This window comes from Phocoena phocoena, chromosome 4 (assembly GCF_963924675.1).
Source record: "Phocoena phocoena chromosome 4, mPhoPho1.1, whole genome shotgun sequence".
Classification (NCBI taxonomy): domain Eukaryota; kingdom Metazoa; phylum Chordata; class Mammalia; order Artiodactyla; family Phocoenidae; genus Phocoena; species Phocoena phocoena.
The window spans coordinates 31,400,313-31,423,475 of NC_089222.1; the positions used below are offsets into that span (position 1 = coordinate 31,400,313).

General features: G+C 35.6%; 1 protein-coding gene across 2 annotated transcripts in view; it reads left to right on the forward strand.

Moving 5' to 3' along the window:
• RNF13 (ring finger protein 13) overlaps nucleotides 1-23,163 on the forward strand; it is a 140,511-nt gene that overhangs the window by 55,657 nt on the left and 61,691 nt on the right. For both annotated transcript variants that reach the window (XM_065875717.1, XM_065875716.1), the window contains exon 4: nucleotides 12,089-12,214. Coding sequence is in view for 1 of the 2 variants with exons in the window: in XM_065875716.1 (XP_065731788.1) it covers nucleotides 12,089-12,214 (126 nt within the window). In the remaining variant the exon portion in view is untranslated. The remainder of the gene's footprint in view (nucleotides 1-12,088; nucleotides 12,215-23,163) is intronic.

Here is a 23,163-nt window from a genome sequence, read left to right on the forward strand (position 1 = left end):
AGTGTTTTGATCTTCTAAATTTCAGTCTGTTGGTTCAGACTGAAGTGAGAATTCTTGATTTTTTTTTTTCTTAAGAATGATAATGGTGTGCTTCGGTATGCTGGTGGAGCGGTATGTAACATATTAACTAAAAGGTATTGTCCACCAGAGGGCACATTTTGTTTTCTAAAATGTCAAGATAATATCCACTGAGTGAAGCAATATCTGTATATGCTGAATGAGAAGCATGTACCAGATGGACTTTTCTTCACAGAGCTTGAATATTGTAAAATCAAAATCCTGACAACTACTTCTATGTTAAGTAAAACTCAAGGCTATAGTCTAAATTTTTATCAATTATGTTGTAATTTTTAAGATTTAAATTTGATAATAGAAAAACCAAAGGATTGTCAACCAGATCTCTTATGATTTCTCTTTATTTAAATCTTTCAACATCAATTTAAGTGAAAAAGGAATTGTTGATCTTATTTCCTAGCTTTATCCTAGACACCATGATTTATTGCCCCCCTCTCCTTTTTTTCTTTTTAACAATAAGATCACTAGCAAATTATTTAAGTCTGCAGATTAGTTTGAAGTAGTAAACTTTGGGAGAAGATATTTGTTAATTTACATTAAATGTGAAATTCTATTTGCAATCAAGTTAATGTTATTTTGATGATATAAGGAAAGATATAGTAGATATTTAGCAAGATAAATTATATTTAGATAGGATGGCCAGTACTCTAAAACCAAGAGGTGATCGATTAAGCATTTGGAATATATTTCTACTTACCCAGTGTAATCTAGGAAACAAAAAAAAAAACAGTACTCTAAAACCAAGAGGTGATCGATTAAGCATTTGGAATATATTTCTACTTACCCAGTGTAATCTAGGAAACAAAAAAGAAAAAAGAGGAATGCATCTCCATCAGATAAAAATGTCTTGTTATCTGCAAAAACAGTAGTTATCACTGGTTACAGTGGACTGGAGCCTATGCAAAGGGGCTGTGCACTTCAAGAGCATTCATGAGACATGTGTTTCTAGATGACTTTGTATTAGGTGATATATATATTCAACAGATATTACTTTTTTGGGTAAGAATTTAACAAACAACATTAATAGTAAAAACAGGCGTATTTAAGGTACAATCACAAGTCATACTAAAAACCGTCTGATTCAGTGACCAGCCTCACGTCCTCATGTTTTGTAAGTAACGACTTTATTGAGATATAGTTCACATACCATACAATTCATCCATTTAGTTTGTTTCAATGGCTTTTGATGGTGTCCTTTGAAGTACAAAAGTTTTAAATTTTGATTAAATTCAGTTTGTCTGTTGTTTCTCTTACTGTTTATGCTTTTGGTAGTATCATGTCTAAAAAACCAGTGCCTAATCCAAAGTCATGAGGATTTATGCATGTTTTCTTCCAGGACTTTTATTGTCTTAGTTTTCAGATTTAGATCTTTAATTCATTTTGATTTAATTTTTATATATAGTATTGGATAGGGATCCAGTGTAATTCTTTTGCATGTGTATATCCAGTTGCCTCGCCACCACTTGTTGAAAAAACTATTTTTTTCCATTGAACTATCATGACACCCTGGTAAAAAACAAGTCAGTTGATCATAAATATGAAGGTTTATTTCTGGAATCTGTATTCTGCTCCATTCATCTATATGTCTGTCTATATGCCAGCACCATACTGTTTTGATTTCATAGCTATATACTAGTAAGTTTGAAACTGGAAAGTGTGGATCCTCCAATTTGTTCTCCTTTTCAACATTATTTTGGCCTTTCTGGGTACCCTGGATTTCCATTTAAACTTTAGGATCACCGTGTCAATTTCTGCAAAAAAAAAAAATCCAGCTGGGATTGTGATACAGATTGCATCGAAATTGTAGATTTATGGAGTATTGTCATCCTCACAATATTGTCTTCTGATCTATGAACATGAACCCTTTCCATTTATTTAGGTCTTCTTTAATATCTTTTAACAAGGTTTGTAACTTTTAGTATACAGGTCTTGCATTTCTTTTATTAAATTTATTACTAAGTATTTTATTATTTTTAATACTATTATAAATGATACTGTGTTCCTAGTTTGCTTTTCAGATGGCTCAGTGTAAGTATATAGAGATACAATGGATTTTTTATATTGATCTTGTATTCTGCAACCTTGCTGAACTTGATTTTTAGTTCTAATTATTCTTAAGTGGATTTCTTAGGATTTTCTATGTGTAAGATCATACCATCTGCAAATAGAGATAATTTTACTTCTTCCTTTCCAATTTGGATGCCTTTTCTTTTTTCCCCCTCACTGCCCTGAAAAGAACTGCCAGTACATTTTTGTTTTTTATTTTTAAAATTTATTTTGTATTTTTATTTTTTTTGAATTGAAGTATAGTTGATTTACAATGTTGTGTTAGTTTCTGGTGTACAGCAAAGTGATTCAGTTACACATAGATACATACACATGTATGTGTGTATTCTTTTCTAAATTCTTTTCCATTATAGGTTATTACAAGATATTGAATATAGTTCCCTGTGCTATACAGTAGGACCTTGTTGTTTATCTATTTTGTAGAAAGTAGTGTGTATCTGTTAATTCCAATCTCCTAATTTATCCCTCCCCCTCTTTCCCCTTTGGTAACCTTGTTTGTTTTCTATGTCTATGAGTCTGTTTTTATTTTGTAAGTAAGTTTCATTTGTACCCTTTTTTTTTAGATTCCACATATAAGTGATACCGTATGATATTTGTGTTTCTCTGTTTGACTTAACTTCACTCAGTATGACAATCTCTAGGTCCATCCATTTGCTGCAAGTAGCATTATTTTGTTCTTTTTTTTTGCGGTACACAAGCCTCTCCCTGCTGTGGCCTCTCCCGTTGCGGAGCACAGGCTCCGGACGCGCAGGCTCAGCGGCCATGGCTCACGGGCCTAGCCGCTCCGCGGCATGTGGGATCCTCCCAGAACAGGGCACGAACCCGTTTCCCCTGCATCGGCAGGCAGACTCTCAACCACTGCGCCACCAGGGAAGCCCTATTTTGTTCTTTTTTATGGCTGAGTAATATTCCACTGTATATTATATATGTACCACATCTTCTTTATCCATTCCTCTGTTGATGGACATTTAGGTTGCTTCCATGTCTTGGCTATTGTAAATAGCGCTGCAATGAACATTGGGGTGCATGCATCTTTTCGAATTATGGTTTTCTCCGGGTATATGCTCAGGAGTGGGATTACTGGGTCATGTGGTAGTTGTATTTTTAGTTTTTTAAGGGACCTCCATACTGTTTTTCAGTTTACATACTGACTGTACCAGTTTACATTCCCACCAACAGTGTAGGAGGGTTCCCTCTTTTCCACACCCTCTCCAGCATTTATTATTTGTAGTCTTTTTGATGATGGCCATTCTGACCGGTATGAGATGATACCTCATTGTAGTTTTCATTTGCATTTCTCTAATAATTAGCGATGTTGAATATCTTTTCATGTGCCTTTTGGCCATCTGTAGTCTTCTTTGGAGAAATGTCTATTTAGGTCTTCTGCCCATTTTTTGATTGGGTTGTTTGTTTGTTTTTGGTATTGAGCTGTATGAGCTGTTTGTGTATTTTGGAGATTAATTCCTTGTCAGTTGCATCATTTGCAAATATTTTTTTCCCATTCTGTACGTTGTTTTTGTGTTTTGTTTATGGTTTCCTTTGCTGGGCAAAAGCTTTTAAGTTTGATTAGGTCCCATTAGTTAAGAGGATTTCTAATTTGAGCCTTCTTTATGTGATTCACCTTATAAAAATTGAGTGATTACCAACCATATCAAATACTGTGGAAGTATGTACACTCAAAATCATTGCAGTTTTGTGAGAGTTTTTTTCTCAGTCCTATCTAAACAATTTTAATATGAGTAGATATGAGTTATATTCAGTATTTATAAATTGAAAAGTTGATAAATATAAAACCAGGAAGGGGAATGTTACACTAGGATGTACTCGAGAGTAACAGGTACTTCAGTTACATCGAAATGGTTCGATGCTACCATTTCCCTTCTTGACACCTGGTATTTTCCTCTTTAAATAGTTTGAGCTTTTTTTCTTTTCCAAGTATATTTGTTTAGCACAAATATCATAATGGAAATAATAACTTTAAGGAATAATCTGTAGTCCCACTAATCTCACCAAAATCATTTTCTTTTTGTGTTTATATTAAATTTGAAAGACCATGTTTTGAAGAAAAGGACCATCATTTGAGTCAGCTCTAGGTTTGACTCATTAACAGTGGAATGTTAATTGGGTATGTTATCTTTGCCGCTTAAGTTTCTTCTCTAAAATGGGAATGATAATGCCTTTGTGATCTGTGATCCTCAGTTGTAACTATAAAGCTATCTGTGTATTCTGGGACTTCAGTTTAGTAATGATAGTTAACAACAGGAACAAATAACTTGGAATACCAGTTGTCTATAAACCACCTTGTGGACCTTTATACAATCTCATGAAAGATGCTGGGATTATAGGAGAAAATAGGAAGGTATAAGAAAAAGAAGAAAAAAATGTAAACAGAGTGCTAATGATTTTAATAAGCACGTAAGTTCTGTCATAGAAGTGGTGATAATATTAGCACAATGCCAAAATTACTAGAGTGCTGTGCTGAGAATAGGGAAGCTTGGAACTCAGTTTTGGTTTAATTCATATCTTTGTAAAGATGAACAGTGTACTAAAATGGGAAGAAGCTGGACTTTTGGGTCAGAGTTACTGAACTTCAAATTCTGGTTCTGTCACTGGGCAAGTTATTCAACTTCTTTAGGTCTACCTATTTGTCTGTAATAGTACAGATCCAGTAGACTAGTGTGAGGAAAGTGCCTACTTATTATTTCCTTCCTTCTCTTATTTTGGGTTTAATTTGCTCTTATTTTTTCCAGTTTCTTTAGATGAACATTGAGGTCATTAATTTGAAACCTTTCCTCTCTTCTAATATGGGTATTTAGATCTATAAATTTTGCTCTAAGTATTATTTTAGCTGTGTCCCACAAATTTTGGTAAGTTGTATCTTTATTTTCATTTGCTTCAAATGTTTAGGGCTAATGTGGCTTACTTCTGAGGCAGCAGTCTTCTGAGGACTCTGTTTCATGCTCTGTGTAAAACTATTCCCAGCCCTGTGTGAACTCCAGAGATTGTTCTGTTTACTCCTTTCTCATGGTTCTTTCTTAGTTTTGGTAGTTCCCTCACATACGTATGCAGATTACTACTCAGCCAATGACTTGAGTGGATGCCTCTACACAGATATCTGGAGCTCTCTTTGCAGTTCGCTCCTCCCCAATGTTGTGTCCCACAGAATCTAGCTGTGTTGACCTCCCCAAATTATGAATTGTCTCCTCAACTTATTGAGACTACCAGGACAGTGCCCCTGCCCTGTCCTGAGGCCTGGAATCTCTCCAGGCAGTGAGCTAAGGTTTTTATAGGGCTCATCTCATTTGTTTCCTTTTCTCAGGAATCACTGTTGTGCTGTTTGTTGTCCAGTGTTTGAAAGCTGACATTTCATATCTTTTTTTTTTGGTTCTCTAGTTAATTAAAGCAAGAGGTTAAAACTAGCCCGTGTTATTCCATCATGGTTGGGAAGTGGAAGTTCAGCTTAGCATCCAGTAGGTAATTGATAATGGTTAATTATCAAATCCATTAAAACAAATCACTCAAAAATTCTCATTTGAGGAAATTATTAAGATGAGTGATTTTAGAACTATGTATCAACATTGTGTAAATGTGCTTTCTTTTGTTCACTTTTAATCTCAGTGCAATTAATAAACAAGTATAGTAGTCTGGGACTTTTTAAAATTAAAACTTTGACAGTTTTAGAATATTAAAATGAGTTAAATTTTGTTTCTAATGCTTGTGACCTTTTTCAGAAATAACGTTTTAAAAATAGTTGATCTCGGGACTTCCCTGGTGTCTCGGTTAAGAATCTGCCTGCCAGTGGCAGGGGACACAGGTTCTAGCTCTGGTCTGGGAAGATCCCACGTGCTGCGGAGCAACTAAGCCCGTGCACCACAACTACTGAGCCTGTGCTCTAGAGCCCGCGAGCCACAACTACTGAAGCCCGCATGCCTAGAGAAAAGCCACCACAATGAGAAGCCCGTGCATCGCAACGAAGTGTAGCCCCTGCTCGCCACAACTAGAGAAAGCCCTGGCGCAGCAACGAAGACCCAATGCAGCCCAAAAAAAAAAAAAAGTTGGTCTAAACTATTACATTGCTGACTTAGCACTTTTAAGTATTTTTTTAATATTTTTAGTTATTAATGAGCTTATTATATTTTTATGACATCTTTTAATCAGATTTTATTAAATCTAAAATCTAAGTCACTGATAAAATATATAACCAGAAAAGGTTATTGGGGAGAATTCTAGCAGAGTGTACAGAGTGAGATGTAACTTTGAGATGAAGGATATTTAGTTACTGCTCTGAATAATGCTATAGATGTAATATCTAATTTGTGAGGAGGATTTTAAAAACCTTTCCTTTTAATCCAGTTAAAGGCTTAACTTTTAATTAGTATATAACTCTCAGTGATGTGCAGAAAGACATGCAAGGTTTGGCTATCAAATTGGCAGATGTCCTGAAGTTTGGAATGGTTAATATACTAATGTTTTGTCCTCGAGTCTTTTTTTTTTTAAATTTAAATTAATTAATTAATTTTTGGCTGTGTCGGGTCTTCATTGCTGGAAGCGGGCTTTCTCTAGTTGTGGCGAGCGGAGGCTACTCTTCGTTGCGGTGCATGGGCTTCTCATTGTGGTGGCTTCTCTTGTTGCGGAGCACGGGTTCTGTGGCGCCTGGGCTCAGTAGTTGTGGCTCGCGGGCTCTAGAGCACAGGCTCAGTAGTTGTGGCACACAGGCTTAGTTGCTCCGCGGCATGTGGGATCTTCCCGGACCAGGGCTAGAACGCGTGTCCCCTGCACTGGCAGGCGGATTCTTAACCACTGTGCCACCAGGGAAGTCCCTTGCCCTCGAGTCTTAAAAGATAGGCACTGAAAAGAGGAGAAATATAGCTTAGTAGCAACATGTCAAAAATTTGTTGAAATGACTGTAGTGTGTTCACTAGAAACCTAATTTAGTTTTACAGTTCACCAATAGACATATAGTATCTAGAACAGGTTAAAGTGTGATAGTTCCTATCTGTTGTTATATTGGTCAGATCACTTGACAGTCGTATATTTAATTTTTGGCACCAAAGTGAAGTATAGTAAAGTTTAAGAGCCAAGACAAACATCACCTTTTCTGGTACTGCCTCACATAGAATAATTTTCTCTGTTCTGTGCATTTGTACTGCATGTTGTTTTTACTCTGTTTTCTCTTGTCTTAATTGGATCTGTTAGTTCTTTCCAGATATTAATTACTTGAGTGGGGACTCAGTTCTTATTTATCCATCCTAGTACTTAAACAGACCCCACATGAAATGAGACAAGTGTATTCAGAGCAGAATGTTAAAGGAGCTTAAAATAATGAGTAATGAATGGTAAGGATGTTTTGTTTCATAAGAGGAGCGTAATCTCCCACTGTTTGTGAAAAAGGAATTAAATGTGGCCTGTATGTGAAAGTTACTGGTAGATTTTAGAAGAATGATCTAACAAAGCATTAGAGAAAAGGGCAGTGGATATTTTTTAACATTGTAGAAAGTTGTTGATATAAACAAATGAATCTGTCACACATTAGGAGAATGTTAGCTGATAAAGTCTGATTTATCAGTGTAACTCTTTTTGGTCTATGTTTGAATGTAAAAATTATGACAGGTTCCATTGACAACTTATCATTTGAAATATTTGTATCAAATTTTGGAATCAACCTTAACTGCCTTTTAGACTAACATTTTGGTTTGTTCATTTTTGTAGATGTCCATTTCTCTTCTTGTTGCCCATTTTGTTCTTCACCTGTGTTTTTTTTTTATCTGGCAGAGGCAGTGTAGCATAGTGGTTGAGAATGTAGGGTCTGGAGTTAGACTTCCTGGGATTACATGCCTGCTATGTATAACTTTAGGCAAGTTACCTAACTCTTTTGAGACTTAGTTTCCTCCTCTTTAAAATAGGGATAATAACAATAGTAGTTAACCTCATGGGATTATTGCAAAGATTAACTGAATTAGAGCATTTAAAGGGCATAGTGCCTAACACGCAGTGCTAAGTGCTATGGCTCAACAAATGTCAACTGCTTGCTGTTGCTGCAGTTATTAATTATTAATAACTTCAGGTACCCTAACAAAACAACTTACCACTTTTCTCTCTCTTCCTGCTTTTACTTTTATATTCTTACAAAGGGAAAAAGGCACTGCTGCCTTGCTTTCAGCATTTTTGTTGACATTATCACTGCATATATTCTTCTTCTTTTTTTTTTTTTTTTTTAATGCAGTACGTGGGCCTCTCACTGTTGTGGCCTCTCCCGTTGCGGAGCACAGGCTCTGGATGCGCAGGCTCGGCGGCCATGGCTCACGGGCCCAGCCGCTCCGCGGCATGTGGGATCTTCCCAGACCGGGGCACGAACCCGTGTCCCCTGCATCGGCAGGCGGACTCTCAACCACTGTGCCACCAGGGAAGCCCTCAGTATGATTTTTAAGTTTAGATTATCTGAATATTCCAGTTAAAAAGTGGTAACCCAAACCACTTTGGAAAACTGCTTGGTGGTATTTACTAAAGCTTGATACTCTATGATCCAGCTTGATATCCTATGGGTCTCCTTCTGTGTACATAACCATCATGCATATGTTCATGAAAAGACTTGTACTGGAAAGTTTATAACAGCACTATTTGTAATAGTGCCTACTAGAAATTACCCAAATGCTCACCAACAGTAGAATAAATTTTGGTATATTCGCACAATGTAATACTATAGAGAAATGAAAATTGAAAGATCTGCCAAGTATATCTCCACAGTATGGTTGCTGAATAGTAGGAATGATTCTCACAAATACAGTATTGAGAGAAAGAAGACTAAAAGAGAATTTGCTGTATGTCTGGTTCTGTTTATGTCAGTTATAAAATTAGGCAAAATCTAATTTAAGCTGTTAGAAGTCCATGTAGAGACATTGCTGATAGGGTGGGGGAGTAGTGACTGGCAGGGAGGATGAAGGGAACTCCTGCAGTGCTGTTAATAGTCTGTTTCCTGATACAGGTGTGTTCAGTTTGGGAAAACTCATCAAGCTGAAAAATTATATTTTGTGTACTTTGCTTCATGTATAGTCATAAAAGTTTTTTAAAAATCCACAAATATATATACCACAAACCTATTGCATTATACATTCGATGATATTGAGGTGCCAGTCTGCATACACTATTTTTGTCCAGCATCCTTGTTTTGTTTTGTTTTTAATAAATTTGATTTGAACATAATTGAATACAGTTGTAGAAATCTAATAATCACAGGTGAATTCTTAATTTAGATGAGCTGTTTCTTTTCTTAATTTCCCATACCCCTATTTATCTGTTATGTTTATTTTATTTATTCTTTTTTTAAACACTTTAATATTTTTTTGTTTATTTGGCTACTCCGGGTCCTAGTTGCAGCAAGCGGGAACTTTAGTTGCAGCATGTGGGAGCTAGTTCGCTGAACAGGGATGGAACCCAGGTCCCCTGCATTGGGAGCGCAGATCCTGAGCCACTGGACCACCAGGGAAGTCCCCAGCATCCTTGTTTAATCATCAGAGAATTATAACAACAAAGGGCAGAAAGGTGGGCATCCTTTCTGAGTCTCCTGGACGTTGGTAGTTTTCTTGGGCTTCCTACATATTGGCATAAATTGCCCCTGTCAGTAAATAGGGATGAGGAGGATCCTTGATCGCAGAGCAAGCATCCTTTTAATAAAAAAGATTAATAAAAATCCTTTTAAAATCCTTTTTAATAAAAAGGATTGGCCCTGGAGGGTGACATGAGGCATGTGGGCCTGGCTTAAGGCAGCACCTTCTTGGTCACTCTTATTTAAGGGACCAGAGAGTTCTGCCAAATTAATTGGCAAAACCCATTACACTACTCTGTAGACTTTGTGGATGAAACAAAGTAAATTTGCACTGTTTTAAGTGACTTACATCTGGGGGAAGGATAGGAATTAGTAGGCTGTTTTATCAAGTTATTCTTTTTAGTATAGTCCACAGGAAAGATAATATTTAAGACCTGTTTTTAGGAATCCCCTGGCGGACCAGTGGTTAGGACTCTGCACTTTCAACTGCTGAGGGTGCGGGTTCGATCCCTGCTTGGGGAACTGAGATCCTATAAGCTGTGTGGCGTGGCCGGGGAAAACAAAAAAAAGACCTGTTTTTTTTAGGCTTCAATTTCCATTAATGCAAATAGATTTTTTTTTTAACTTTTAGCTTATGTGTATTTAATTTTTATAAATTTTCTTATGTCTAAAAATAATGCATGCTTGTCATAACAGATTCATCAATACAGAACTGATTAAAAAACAAAAAGCTTTTTCTAGTTCCACTTGTAGACCCTTTTTTGTGTCTGTACATACCATAAATTTATTGATTCGAAGATGCATTTTATTATCCCATATTTTAACATATCTGAAATTGGGATGTGTCTTTCCCTAGCTATCCGCTAGGTGGCAGTCCTGATGGAGTTGTCATCTCCCGGACATGGGAAATTTGGTCATAGCTGTTCGTATTGTCTTCACTTCAGTTGAGTTATATACCTTGTTGGTACTACATGGCTTGAATTTAATTGCTGTTATAAGTGTCTTGAAAAGAACTGCACTATGTGACTTGGCTTTAAGGCAAAAAGTTAGTTTGTGTGCAGAAAGGCACAGAAAAGGCAACAAGGAGTAAATTTAATATGAGTAAAGCAAATATTCATTATTGGAAGGATAACCACAGTTCTGTTTCCTTGCAAAGTAAAAACCAAGTGCTTTATGGAATCAAGAATGGGAGCTATTCTTTGAGTAAGTGAAGGTATGCTGCATTTTATTCCTGAAACATGCGCAAAAGCATTCCCTATCACAAGCCAAGCAATGCAACTTGACAAAATTGCCAAATCCTGTGAAATAGATGGTTGGTGTGACCAATTCATGCGCCATACAGGACCATTGTTGGGCACTGTGTCATAACTTTAATTGCTCCCGCCTCCTTATAAATGAATTTAATTATTTTGATAATCTTTTTATGTGTTTATTCAGTGTTTTACACCTATTGAGATAGTCATTTGGTTTTTCTGTTTTAAACTATTAATACATTTTCAGATGTCAAACCATCCTATATTTATGGGAAAGCAGCTTGCTATTTCATTTTAAATTAGTAGTTATCTTGTGGACGTCTTTTCAGTTTATTATGTAAGGATTTATCTTATTCTTTTTAATGATTCTATTATTTTTCTGTTGTATGAATATACTATAATTTTTTAAATGGCTGCCTTATCGATGTGCATGATTTCCAGTTTTTGCTATTAAAAATGATGTAGCAGGGGACATCTTTCTACATATACCTTTATATACCTAGGCTAATGTTTCTATATAATAAATTCCTAGAAACGCTGTGCATTTTCATTATTTGAGGAAATTAATTAATTAATTTTTTGCGTTACGTGGGCTTCTTACTGTTGTGGACTCTCCCGTTGCGGAGCACAGGCTCCGGACGCGCAGGCTCAGCGGCCATGGCTCACGGTCCCAGCCGCTCCACGGCATGTGGGATCTTCCCGGACCGGGGCACGAACCCGCATCCCCTGCATTGGCAGGCAGACTCTCAACCACTGTGCCACCAGGGAAGCCCCTGAGGAAAGAAATTTAAAAGTTAATTTTTAAGAAGTGTTTGCTTGGTTTAGAAATGTCAGTCATTATTGGAAAATATACCAACACGCTAACAGTGGTTGTCTCTGGGGTGATGGGCTTATGTGTGATTTTTTTTTTTAACTTTAATAGCAAAAATGGAACTTACTTAAAAAAAAAATTGCTTAGGAAGCCAAATACTACTTTAGAAGTTCTGGGATTGTGAGCAATTGGAGGGTAGGAACTGTTGTAGTTGCCAGATAATTCATCTAGCATAATGCAAAACACATGGAACAGATTCAAAAGGTGTTTATAGAAGTAAGTTGAATTCATTTTTTTGAGTTTAACAGAGAGAAAACTTACTGTTCATTCCTTTTTTAGGGCTTTTTGATTAACTCAAAACCAGAGAATGCCTGTGAACCCATAGTGCCTCCGCCACTAAGAGACAATTCATCTGGCACTTTCATCGTGTTGATTAGAAGACTTGATTGTAATTTTGATGAAAAGGTAATGTTTCTTTTTTCATTTTTCGGTTACTGTTCGTTTAGTTAGCTAGTTTAAATACTCCCTTATCTCAGAAAGCCTTTAAGAAAGTTTACACAATTCATTCAGATTAAAAAAAAATAAACGAGTAAGGACAAAAAAAAATGAGGAGATGGTGAAGGCAAGAAAGACAGCAGTGAGTTTACTTAATTCTTATTCATTTGCTATAAAATTTACTCTAAGCTTTTAGCTGCCAGTACAAAGAGGAAAACGCCATCAGTTTTATGATTCGCAGTTTTAGTAAGACTGAAAATAAATAAATAGACTAGGACATAAATAATTACTATTGGTTCTAAGAATTTTCATGTGGTGGTTGGGCATCTTGAACTGTGGTTTAATAGTGGTCTTGCTTGATCTAACCTAGCAATGGAAATGTTAATCTATAGTTTCATGCCTTCACCCTTCCAGTATAATTACTGCATCTGTATCTGTATCTTTGTTGATATTGGGATTTCTCTCTTGTAATAAGCTGACTCTGTCACTTGTATAAAGTTTGTCTCCATGGAGTGGGTTAAGCTGGCATTTCAGATAGTAAAACAAAGTTTGCCATAGAACTTCCCTCACTATCATCAGTGCTGCTCTGAAGGTATGGTTTTTTAGTTTGGGGGTTTGTTTTTTTTTTTTTGATGCTTTTAGTACTGTCTTTACAATTCTGTTTTTGGATTGGCCTTGTTAGGAGAGCCAGATTGAGGCCTCTTAGTTTTACCTGACTATCTCAAACCTGAGTGTCTCGCATGTATCTTAGAGAACAGATGTGGGATATTATTTCATGTACCTTCCATGCTTGATCTTAGATGATTTGTCTATTAAGTAGGAAAGGCTGCCCTGACTCCTGCTGTGCCTGAATTTTTGTCTCTGCTCCTTTCATTTCATGAAAGAAATGACACCTCCATAATAAACTTATTAAATTAATAAAGTAATAACTGTAAAAGGGTTTGAAAATGTAGAGCACTTTGTAAATAATAAGTATTGTTACTATTGTATATTAATTCCAAATTTAAACTCTCAATTGCCTTTAAATGGGAAAATAGAGCTTGAAGTCAAATGTATTAGATTTCCTTCTCTTCAGGGTTGTTATGTCTTTTGAATTTAAACCATTTTAAGATTTGATCCAGAACTAAACTATAATAATTACAGGTTGTTCCAACAAAAATGAAATATTATTGTAATATTTCATTAATTTCATGCCACTAAGAAACTAAAAGTAAGCTAATTCTGCTGATTTCAAGGTTTATTGCATCATTAAGGTATTTTTCTTCTCAGTCAAGTCTTTGGTAACTAGAAATTAGAATATACCTCTTTTTTTTTTTTTTAAATAACTTTCTTCTTTTAAGTGGGGAAGGGAGGTGGTTCACTGTAAAATTTAGGGAAATACTGCCATTGAATATTTATTTTTGAGGGTGAAGACCCAACCCAGGAATGAATAGGAGGGTTTGTTTGTTCTCTTATCCCTTTAGTGGATCCTCATCATGAGTCTGAGTACTTCTAATGGAATTTCCTGATTTAGCTATTACTCCAGCTCATCTCTTTCCACTTCCTGCCTTGAATTTTATGCTGTAGCCGTAGAACCTACTGAAATCTCTCAACTTGCTGTGTCTTTGTGCCTTTACACACATTATTTTCTCTGTCCAAGATGACCTTTATCACCTATGTTTCTGACTGTTTCATCATTTAAGTGCTAGCTGAGAAAGTTACCTCTTCTGGAAGCCTTACTTTTCTTTCTACCCTCTCTCTGGCAGAATGAATGATTCCAGTTCAATGTGCCACCCTCCACTTTGTAAATACCTCCTTTGTATCTCTTTATCACAATATTATTTTTTATTATATATATTTCACTTATATGCAAGCTTACTGTGTTTAGAGTTCATGTTTGAATTATATTTAAATATCTAATTTGTATCATAGTGCATAGTAGGAGAGCAATAAAGGTTTGTTAAATCAAACTATGTAGTGTAGTAAGCCTTCTACTTACATGTATATTGCATTCTTTAAAAGTATGTACATGTAAAAAATATGTAAAAATGTTTAGATTGAGGATTCTCATCTTAGAAAGGAAAATGTTAAAAATTTTATTATTATAACTCACCATGTAGACGTAGTCTTAATGGATAAAGTTCTATTCTGTACGTGTTCTTTAACTTTGTTATTTTTCCTTCACAAATATACAGCACGGTCTGTTATAGCCATTTAAGGGTAAAGATTTCATACTCATGTTGCTCCTAATGATTTCTGTCTCTGTCTCAGTTATGTTAAGTTTACGAGACATTAATTTCCAAGGGAGACATTGGTTTTAATCAAGGTCTGGAAACAGGCTGCATACATTTGAATCCCATCTTTATCATTCATTAGCAGTGTGATCTTAGGCAAGTTGTTTTATCTCTGTGTGCCTCAATTTCTTTATCTGTAAAATAGAATTTTAAATGTTCCCTACATCAGAGGATTGTTATGAGAATCAAATGAAATAATCACTGTTAAATGCTTATCAAACAGTGCCTTGCACACAGTAAGTAGGCAGTAGGTATTAGCCATTAATGTTTTAGTGATTTTTTTCATTACTGGTGTAAAATAGAATGAGGGTAAAGATGGCAAAGATGCTGACTGTATTAGGCTGAGAAGTCCCATAATCTACTGTCTGCAAGCTGGAGCATCAGGAAAGCCAGTGGTATAATTCAGTTAGAGTCTGAAGGCCTGAGGACCCGGGTATTTGATGGTGTTAAGTCCTGGAGTCCTGAGGCCCAAGAACCAAGAGCTCTGACGTCCAAGGGCAGGAGAGGCTGGATGTCAAGAAGAGAGAGGGAATTTGCCCTCCCTTCACGTTTTGTTCTGTTTGGAACCTCAAGGAATTTGATGATGCCCACTCACATTGGTGAGGGTGGATCTTCTTTACTCAGCCTACTGAATGAAATGCCAATCACTTCCAAAAGCCCCTCACAGACACACCCCCAAATAATATTTTACCAGCTATCTGGACATCTCTTAGCCTCGTCAAATTGAGACATAAATTTAGTTCGAACCTTTCAGAAACGAAATCATTGGCTGATAAGTCACCCTGTGATATAGTAACTCATGTCAGTCGATGTGTAAAATTTTTAATTTAGCTTATAAAGGACAGTTTAATCATGCCAGTGTGTAATGTATACAAAATAAGTTTCATAAATATACAAGGATAAGAATTATGAATCACCTATCAAGTGTAGGGTGAATGGATAAGGATAAATTCATCATGATTACTAGAGAAACATCTGGAGTCTCATCCCAAAGAAAATTTCCTTTCTAAGGGTGGTTACTGGTAGATTGGCTCTTAGCTTTATTAGATATAATCTTCAGATCAGAAATCTATGACTGGGCTTCCCTGGTGGCGCAGTGGTTGAGAGTCCGCCTGCCGATGCAGGGGACATGGGTTCGTGCCCTGGTCCGGGAAGATCCCACATGCCGCGGAGCGGCTGGGCCCGTGAGCCATGGCCGCTGAGCCTGCGCGTCCGGAGCCTGTGCTCCACAAGGGGAGAGGCCACAACAGTGAGAGGCCCGCATACAAAAAAAAAAAAAAAAAAAAAAAAAAAGAAATCTATGACTGTATTTTTTTGGGCTAAATTGATGATTAAGTTTTGTATTAAGTATGTTACGGAACCTAACTGTTTACAATTTATGTATGGTGCTTCTCTTCTGAATTGCAAATAAATAGCTCTTTGTAGATAATCAATAGTGGTTCATTCATGTATTTAGCCACAGTTTTATGTGAATACACTGACTTAAGAAAATAGCTCATTTTCTTATTCCTGATGTAGCATCCTGAGACTGAGTACTGAGAAAAGCTTAATTCAGCACCATACTGTGTGCTACAGTTGGGAGTAGTTGCAAGGTTGTTTTTTTGTCATGCCTGCTATCCAAAGTGATACCCAGATTATCTCAGACAAATAAGAATTGGCCCTATTTTACAGAGCTTTCCTTGGAGAAGGGAACTCTTTCCGTTGTAGATAGCAGAAGGGAAAAGGAATACGAAATAAAATTGTATCAAGATATTTCAAATGATTAATGGTGATGGACATTTCAGGGTTTACTTTTTATAATTCTTTAGATTTTTTTGAAGACGAATATTATGCTGTAATTAAAGAAACCTAGACTTCTCTTATTCTTTCTTAAAAGTAAATGATGAAGTGAAAGTTATGTGTTAACAATCAAGGAAATGGCAGATTTTCTATATACAAACTATCCCAAGTGGTTTGTGACTCAGGGTAGCCAATAATACAGCTGAAATGCAATTAACAGTTTTTGGAGGGTAGGAAATTGAATCATTTGTAACATTTTAAGATAGAATACTGTTTTAATTTTTTTACCTTTTGTCAAGAGAAGCACATTTGAACCTTTTAATCTGTCTTGCCTTGGAGCGATACAGCAAAACTCATACTCAGAGTCAGTATTTGGATATGTGGAATGTCCAGAAGGCCAGTAAGAAGAACTGTTGATTACATGCCAGCTCCTTAATCTGAAAACAGTCACTTTTACTCACACTGACAGAAACTGTATCTTCTGAAAAATACAGCTCTTTAGAGCAGGGGTCCCCAAGGGCCCTGGGCTGTGGACAGGGTCCCAGGCCTGTTAGGAACCATGCCGCACGGCAAGAGGTGAGCAGAGGACGAGGGAGTGAAGCTTCATCTGCCGCTCCCCAGCGCTGCATTACCGCCTGAGCCCCTCCACCCCGCCCTTCTCCAGCCGTAAAAAAGTTGTCTTCCACAAGACTGGTCCCTGGTGCCAAAAAGGTTGGGGACCGCTGGCTTTAGAGGAAAAGCAAAGCGATGTTAATTTGTTTATCTTTGTGCAGTTGTTCTTCACTGTGACAAAATACAATTGTTTGGAAATGTTAGTTTTTGGTGAGTATTTGAAATTAAGAAAACATTGCTGGCTCTTTGGTAAATAAGTCAAGGCTTCATTAAATCTCTTAGTTAGAAAAATGACTTTGTAGCACTCTGAGGCAGAGAGTTCTCAGAAGACTTGAATTGGCATCCCAGTGGGAAGTAAAATTTTTAAAAATTTTGTAAAAATACCTGGTTATTTCAAGAACATTAAAATAATCACTTAAAATAGAACTTTTCTAAACTATACAGAGTTCTGTGTTTATAGCCAAATAAACATTAGTTATCAGAAATCTGTCTGTCATTGTAGTCCAAGGTATTTCTACCTTATGGTTTTAATGCTAAGTCAACAACTTCTTCAAATAGTCAATTTACTTTATTTTAACTGAACTCAATGGAAGTTTGGTAAACAGAAATGGTGCAATGCGTGAACTTCTGCTGAATTTTATTACCACTTTACGCTCTAGTGATTGTTTTTTTGAAGGGCATGATAGTTTATTTTTAAAAATTGTACCACACTGATCATAATGAGCAGCATACACATTATGATGGCTTTTCTCTTGGGTATTAATATTGCAGTATTTTTGTATACTGAAATGTTTCAATAAGACCAAGAACATTAGAGATATAAAATGAACACTAATAATGCCGGTGTCCTACCCTACAGAATTAATTTAAACTCCCTTATGAATCAGTGGCATTATAATGTTATATAGTTATGAAGAATGAAAGTTCTCTTCTAAATAGGCAGCATAAACTTATACTTCCTTTTTCTTTAATCTTTAGCTTTTATAATTTAAGCTATGTCCACCCTTGTCAAAGCACAATCATACAAGACACCTCAGGTAATTTCCATGCTACCATTGCACAAGTTTAGTGATTTTTACTTAAACAAACAAACACAAATCAAACCAATGTCAAAAAAGGAGGCAAATAAAACTGATTTTCCAGTCATTTGTAAAGCATAGTGCATATTTGTCCAACACAGACTCAAACTTAAATTAAATGCTGTCATTATAATCTCCAAACTTCTGCAATAAAATTAACATTTATATATATATATATATATATATATATATATATATATATGGGTTTTGTTTATGGAACTGTATTTTGCAATCAACAAGCGAAAGTTCCTTTTTAAAGAACAATATATTTGGTTACAGTTCCACATGTTGGTAGTAGAGGCAAAGCCACATGATGTTAAACCTGGCTCTAAGTTACCTAAGGTATAAAATTTTGATCAAAATTATGATACTCTGATCTTAAAAATTCAACCCACGTGAGGTTACTTTTTAGAGTAAATGTGCTGTTGAGTAATCATTGCAATAGTCTTCTCTTTGTATGACTATCTGCAGATTGGCCCTTTTCTTTAATCAATGTGACTCACCAACATTTAAAACTGACCTCTTTACTTCTGTGTTACCATTTTCTAGTGATTATTTTTGAAAAATATAGCTGTAGGAGGCTGAAAGGACTTAGATATTATTCCCTCTACATTTTTTTGAGGGGGGGCTTAGGTGGAGTTACATTTGGATTAAAGATGATAAGGAATATATTGGTACTCATTTTCTGTTGGAATGTGACTTTTACCAAACTTAGCTGGCGAACAAACCCCTACTTGACCTGACTTCTGTCTCTGTCTAAAGTCACATCTGTACTTTGCCTGTCCCCTTACCTTAATTGTCAAGACTTTACAGATCCCCTTACGTGCTGAGCAGTCTCTCCCTGTCTGTCTTGGTTTCTACCATGTCCTTCATCTGGAATATTTTCCCTCTGCTTGTCTGTCTGGGAAATCTGACTTTGTTTTAGGTCTAAGATGAAGTTTCATCTCGTATCTGAAACCTTCCCTGATTTTCTTCAAGGCAGACTAGATCTCTTCTTCTTTTATATATTACTTATTTAATCCCATGTCAGTCTCTGTGAGGGAAAAGATAGTGTTTTAGATTCTACAACTCAGATGCTTAATACATTGTATGGTCCTTGGTAGATGATTAATAAATATTTGCTGAATGAACTAATTTAGAAGATCCTAAGGGCTTACAATTAAATTTAACTGGATTAGGGAATAAACAGTATTATTGGAACCTTTTATTGGCTTCATGTTCATTTCACTTAATGCTCTTGGAAGTATTTCTAAACCTAGATATTCATTTATTCCACAAACATTTTTCTCTAAGTCCCAATTTTTATGAGAATTAAAAAGTTAAAATAAACATTTTTTGGATTATTTATGTGACTTTTATTATCATAACAACAAGGAATAAAATTTTTGGAGTGAAATTTTATCATCTTACAAAATAGGCATCCAGTTTTTCTTTCTAGGCTTACCTTTCATTATTCTCTCTCAGGCCTCCAGGCTGATACATTACATGGTATTCTCAGAACTGCACTTTTATTTCAGTAGTATTAATAAGCAAGTAGATATGAGCTTGAGTAGAAATTAAATTCTCAAATATCTCAGAATCATCTAATATCATTATTTAAGTTTTCTTACTCTTTTCTGTATTTCTACAAAGTAACTTACAGCATTTGTTACTAATCTACTTCAGAATCCCGTATCAAAGTTTTCATTAATTAAATAATACTCGGTGGATGGAAACATTTCTACCCATATATGGTTCAAACAGCTTTGTGCTACTAGTTCTTTAATTTATTCATTCATTCCTTTCTTCTACCCTTTGATAAAAATATCTGTGTTTTAATAATTAGATTCCTTTATATACAAATTTATTCAGTATTAAAACACCAAAGCAAATTCTCTTCTTTTACTAGGAAAGTAACATTCAATAAATAAAAAAGATGAAAAATAGTAAATTACATGTACTTTACCCTAACCTCATGAAAGAATGTAATGCCAGTAACTTAATTTACATAGCTCTTCAACACACATTCTTTTTTTTTTTTAAGTATTGTTGATTTACAATATTATATTAGTTTCAGGTGTACAACATAGTGATTCAAAATTTTTAAGGATTATACTTCATTTAATGTTGTTATAAAACATTGGCTTTGTTTCCCTGTACTGCACAATATGTCTTTGTTGCTTATCTCTTTTAATCCTATCCCCCTATCTTGCCCCTTCTCTGTCCCCAGTGGTAACCACTAGCTTGTTCTCTATATTTGTGAATCTGTCTGTTTTGTTATATATATTTGTTTTATTTTCTTAGATTCCATGCATAAGTGATAACATAGAGTATTTGTCTTTCTCTGTCTGACTTATTTCACTAAGCTTTATACTTTCTTGGTCCATCCATGTTGTTGCAAATGGCAGAATTTCATTCTTTTTTATGGCTGAATAATATTCAGTTATATACCACATCTTCTTTAACCATTCATCTATTGACGGACGTGTAGGTTGCTTCTATACTTAGCTATTGTAAACAATGCTGCTGTGAACATCAGGATGCACCTATCTTTTCAAATTAGTGTTTTCGTTTTCTTCGGGTATATTCCCAGGAGTGGAATTGCTGGATGATATGGTAGTTCTGTTTTTAGTTTTTTGAGGAACCTCAATAGTGTTTTCCATAGTGGCTGCACCAATTTACATTCCCACCAACAGTGCAGGAGCATTCCCTTTTCTCCACATCCTTGTCAACATTTGTTATTTGTAGGCTTTTTGACGATAGCCATTCTGACAGGTGTTTGGTGATATCTCATTGTGGTTTTCATTTGCATTTCCCTGAAAATTAGCAATGTTGAGCATTTTTTCATGTACCTGTTAGCCATCTGTATGTCTTCTTTGAAAAATGTCTATTCAGGTCTTCTGCCCACTTTTAAATTGGGTTGTTTGTTTTTGATATTGAGTTGTATGAGCTGTTCATATGTTTTGGATATTAACCCCTTATCAATCATATCATTTGCAAATATTTTCTCCCACTCAGTGAGTTGTCTTTTTGTTTTATCAGTGATTTCCTTTGCTGTGCAAAAGCCTTAAGTTTAATTCAGTCCCGTTTGTTTATTTTTGCTTTTATTTTTTTTTGCCTTAGGAGACAGAGCCAAAAAATATCGGTCTGATTTATGTCAGAGTGTTCTGCTTGTGTGCTCTTCTAGGAGTTTTATGGTTTCGGTTCTTAAATTTAGGTCTCTAATCCATTTTGAGTTTATTTTTGTGTATGGTGTTAGGGAGTGTTCTAATCTCATTGTTTCACATGTAGCTGTCCAGTTTTCCCGGCACCATTTATTTATGAGACTGTCTTTTCTCCATTGTATATTCTTACCTCCTTTGTCATAGATTCCACACACGTTGTTTTGCTTCAAAATCAAGTTATTCATATTACTCAGATACACATTAAATGAAGAATGTCTAGTTAAGGAAGAAAGATGGGATCTAAAGAAAGAGGGAAAGATGGCTTATGTCATTGAAGTCCTATTAATGAGAGTGAAAACGTCATTAGGGTCTAATACCGTCTTCCATAGAGTAGCTCTTCCCAACATGGCCTGTAGTGATCCTAAAATAACCTGTAGGAAAGAATTATGTTGGATTTAATCTTGGCAGGATTGCTGGCCACAGTTCTGGATCTTATTTCAACAATTGATTATTCCCTACTGTACTGTAATGTTTCCAGGAATTTTTATCCTGTAGATAGAATTAACAGTTTTTACATTCACACTCTGAATTCTCTACTGTTGTTCCATTCTCATCTGCCTTGCTTTGATCATTTGAGAAAGAGATTTTACTTCTTAATTTCTTCTTACTTCTTCAGATGAAAGAAGATCATAGCTAGGTTTTGAAAATTATCTCTATTCCCTAAGTCCCCCATTAATTTCTTTAATTCATCTCTTTCCCTTATAGGGAAAACAACTTTCTTTCTGTGTTAGATATCCAAGTTGGGAAAAAGGGTAGTTTGTGCCCAGGCTGATGGTTGAGTCATGGTTGCTTTCTGTTGCCAGTTCTGAAAGTAAAGAAAATGTTTTCCAGAGAATTTTTTTCAGTTGGCATTTGGAAAGATTTAGAAGCAGAGTTATACTACATTTTCTGCAGAGGATCCATAGAGGTTGGACAGTAAAGTGAAGCTTCAGTTTTCAGATTGCTGGAAGTGCCAAAACCCACTGTATAGCCAAGATGGACAGAAGAGGCCAGGCTCCAAAACCATCAGTATCTGTGTTATGCTTTTCTGTTTTGGCTTTTTACCTTTGTGTTTTAAAACATAGCATTCACAGAAAAGGTATTCATAATGTATGTATGTACAATTTAAATAGTAAAATAAATATCTGAGTGCTCTTCAGCTTAAGAGAGACCTGTTACTAATGTTAATTAGTTAATGTTGTTAATTACTTTAACCAGACTTCATTGAAGACTTTGTTAGGTAAATCTTTTAGATTTTATTTCATTTACAGATTGTGTTAAACTAGTATTAATATCTTATTTTCATGAAGGAGCTTCCTATTCGGAATATTTTTACAATAATTTCAAATGTTTTAATAAAGTGATGTCAAGTGTACCACAAAGTGATCGCTAACTAAAGCTGCTCATTTTCTGTCTTGTGTTTGAAAAGCTTGTGATAGGAAGGATTCTTTGCTGAGGCCAGGGCAAACCCCAGCCAACAGTACTATGCATTTCCTATTTCTTTACTATAGATTCTATCTTTTTGCCATGTAATATTTTCTTTCTCTCACTTGATTCTAGCCTAAAAAAAACACCATGGGTATATCTTTTCTCACTTCAGTTTCTTGGGAGTAGGACTTAATGTTTTATGCAGTTCTGTGTGCTGAGCTTACAGTATAGTGCTTAGAACATCAAAATGAGTAGGCAGTAAAGGGAGGAGTATGCTCAGAGATCTGTCACTGGGTGGCGCTGAGCATCAAAGTCTCATTGCCCCATCAGTTGTTTTTCAAGTGCAGTATGAATCCTTGTCATTACTTGGAAATTCCTAGTAGGCTGATAGCAAGTGTCTATTTATCCTTTTGTTGCACAACAGTTTCTTCCAAAAAGCTTTATTAACAGTGGTGGGTGGGTTAAAATGGAGCTTCTGCTGTGTCAGGATGAGAAATAATTAAGATTTGATTGGAATATGAATCCTATCAGTATCCAGAAATACGAACTTAGGTTGGATCCTTCAT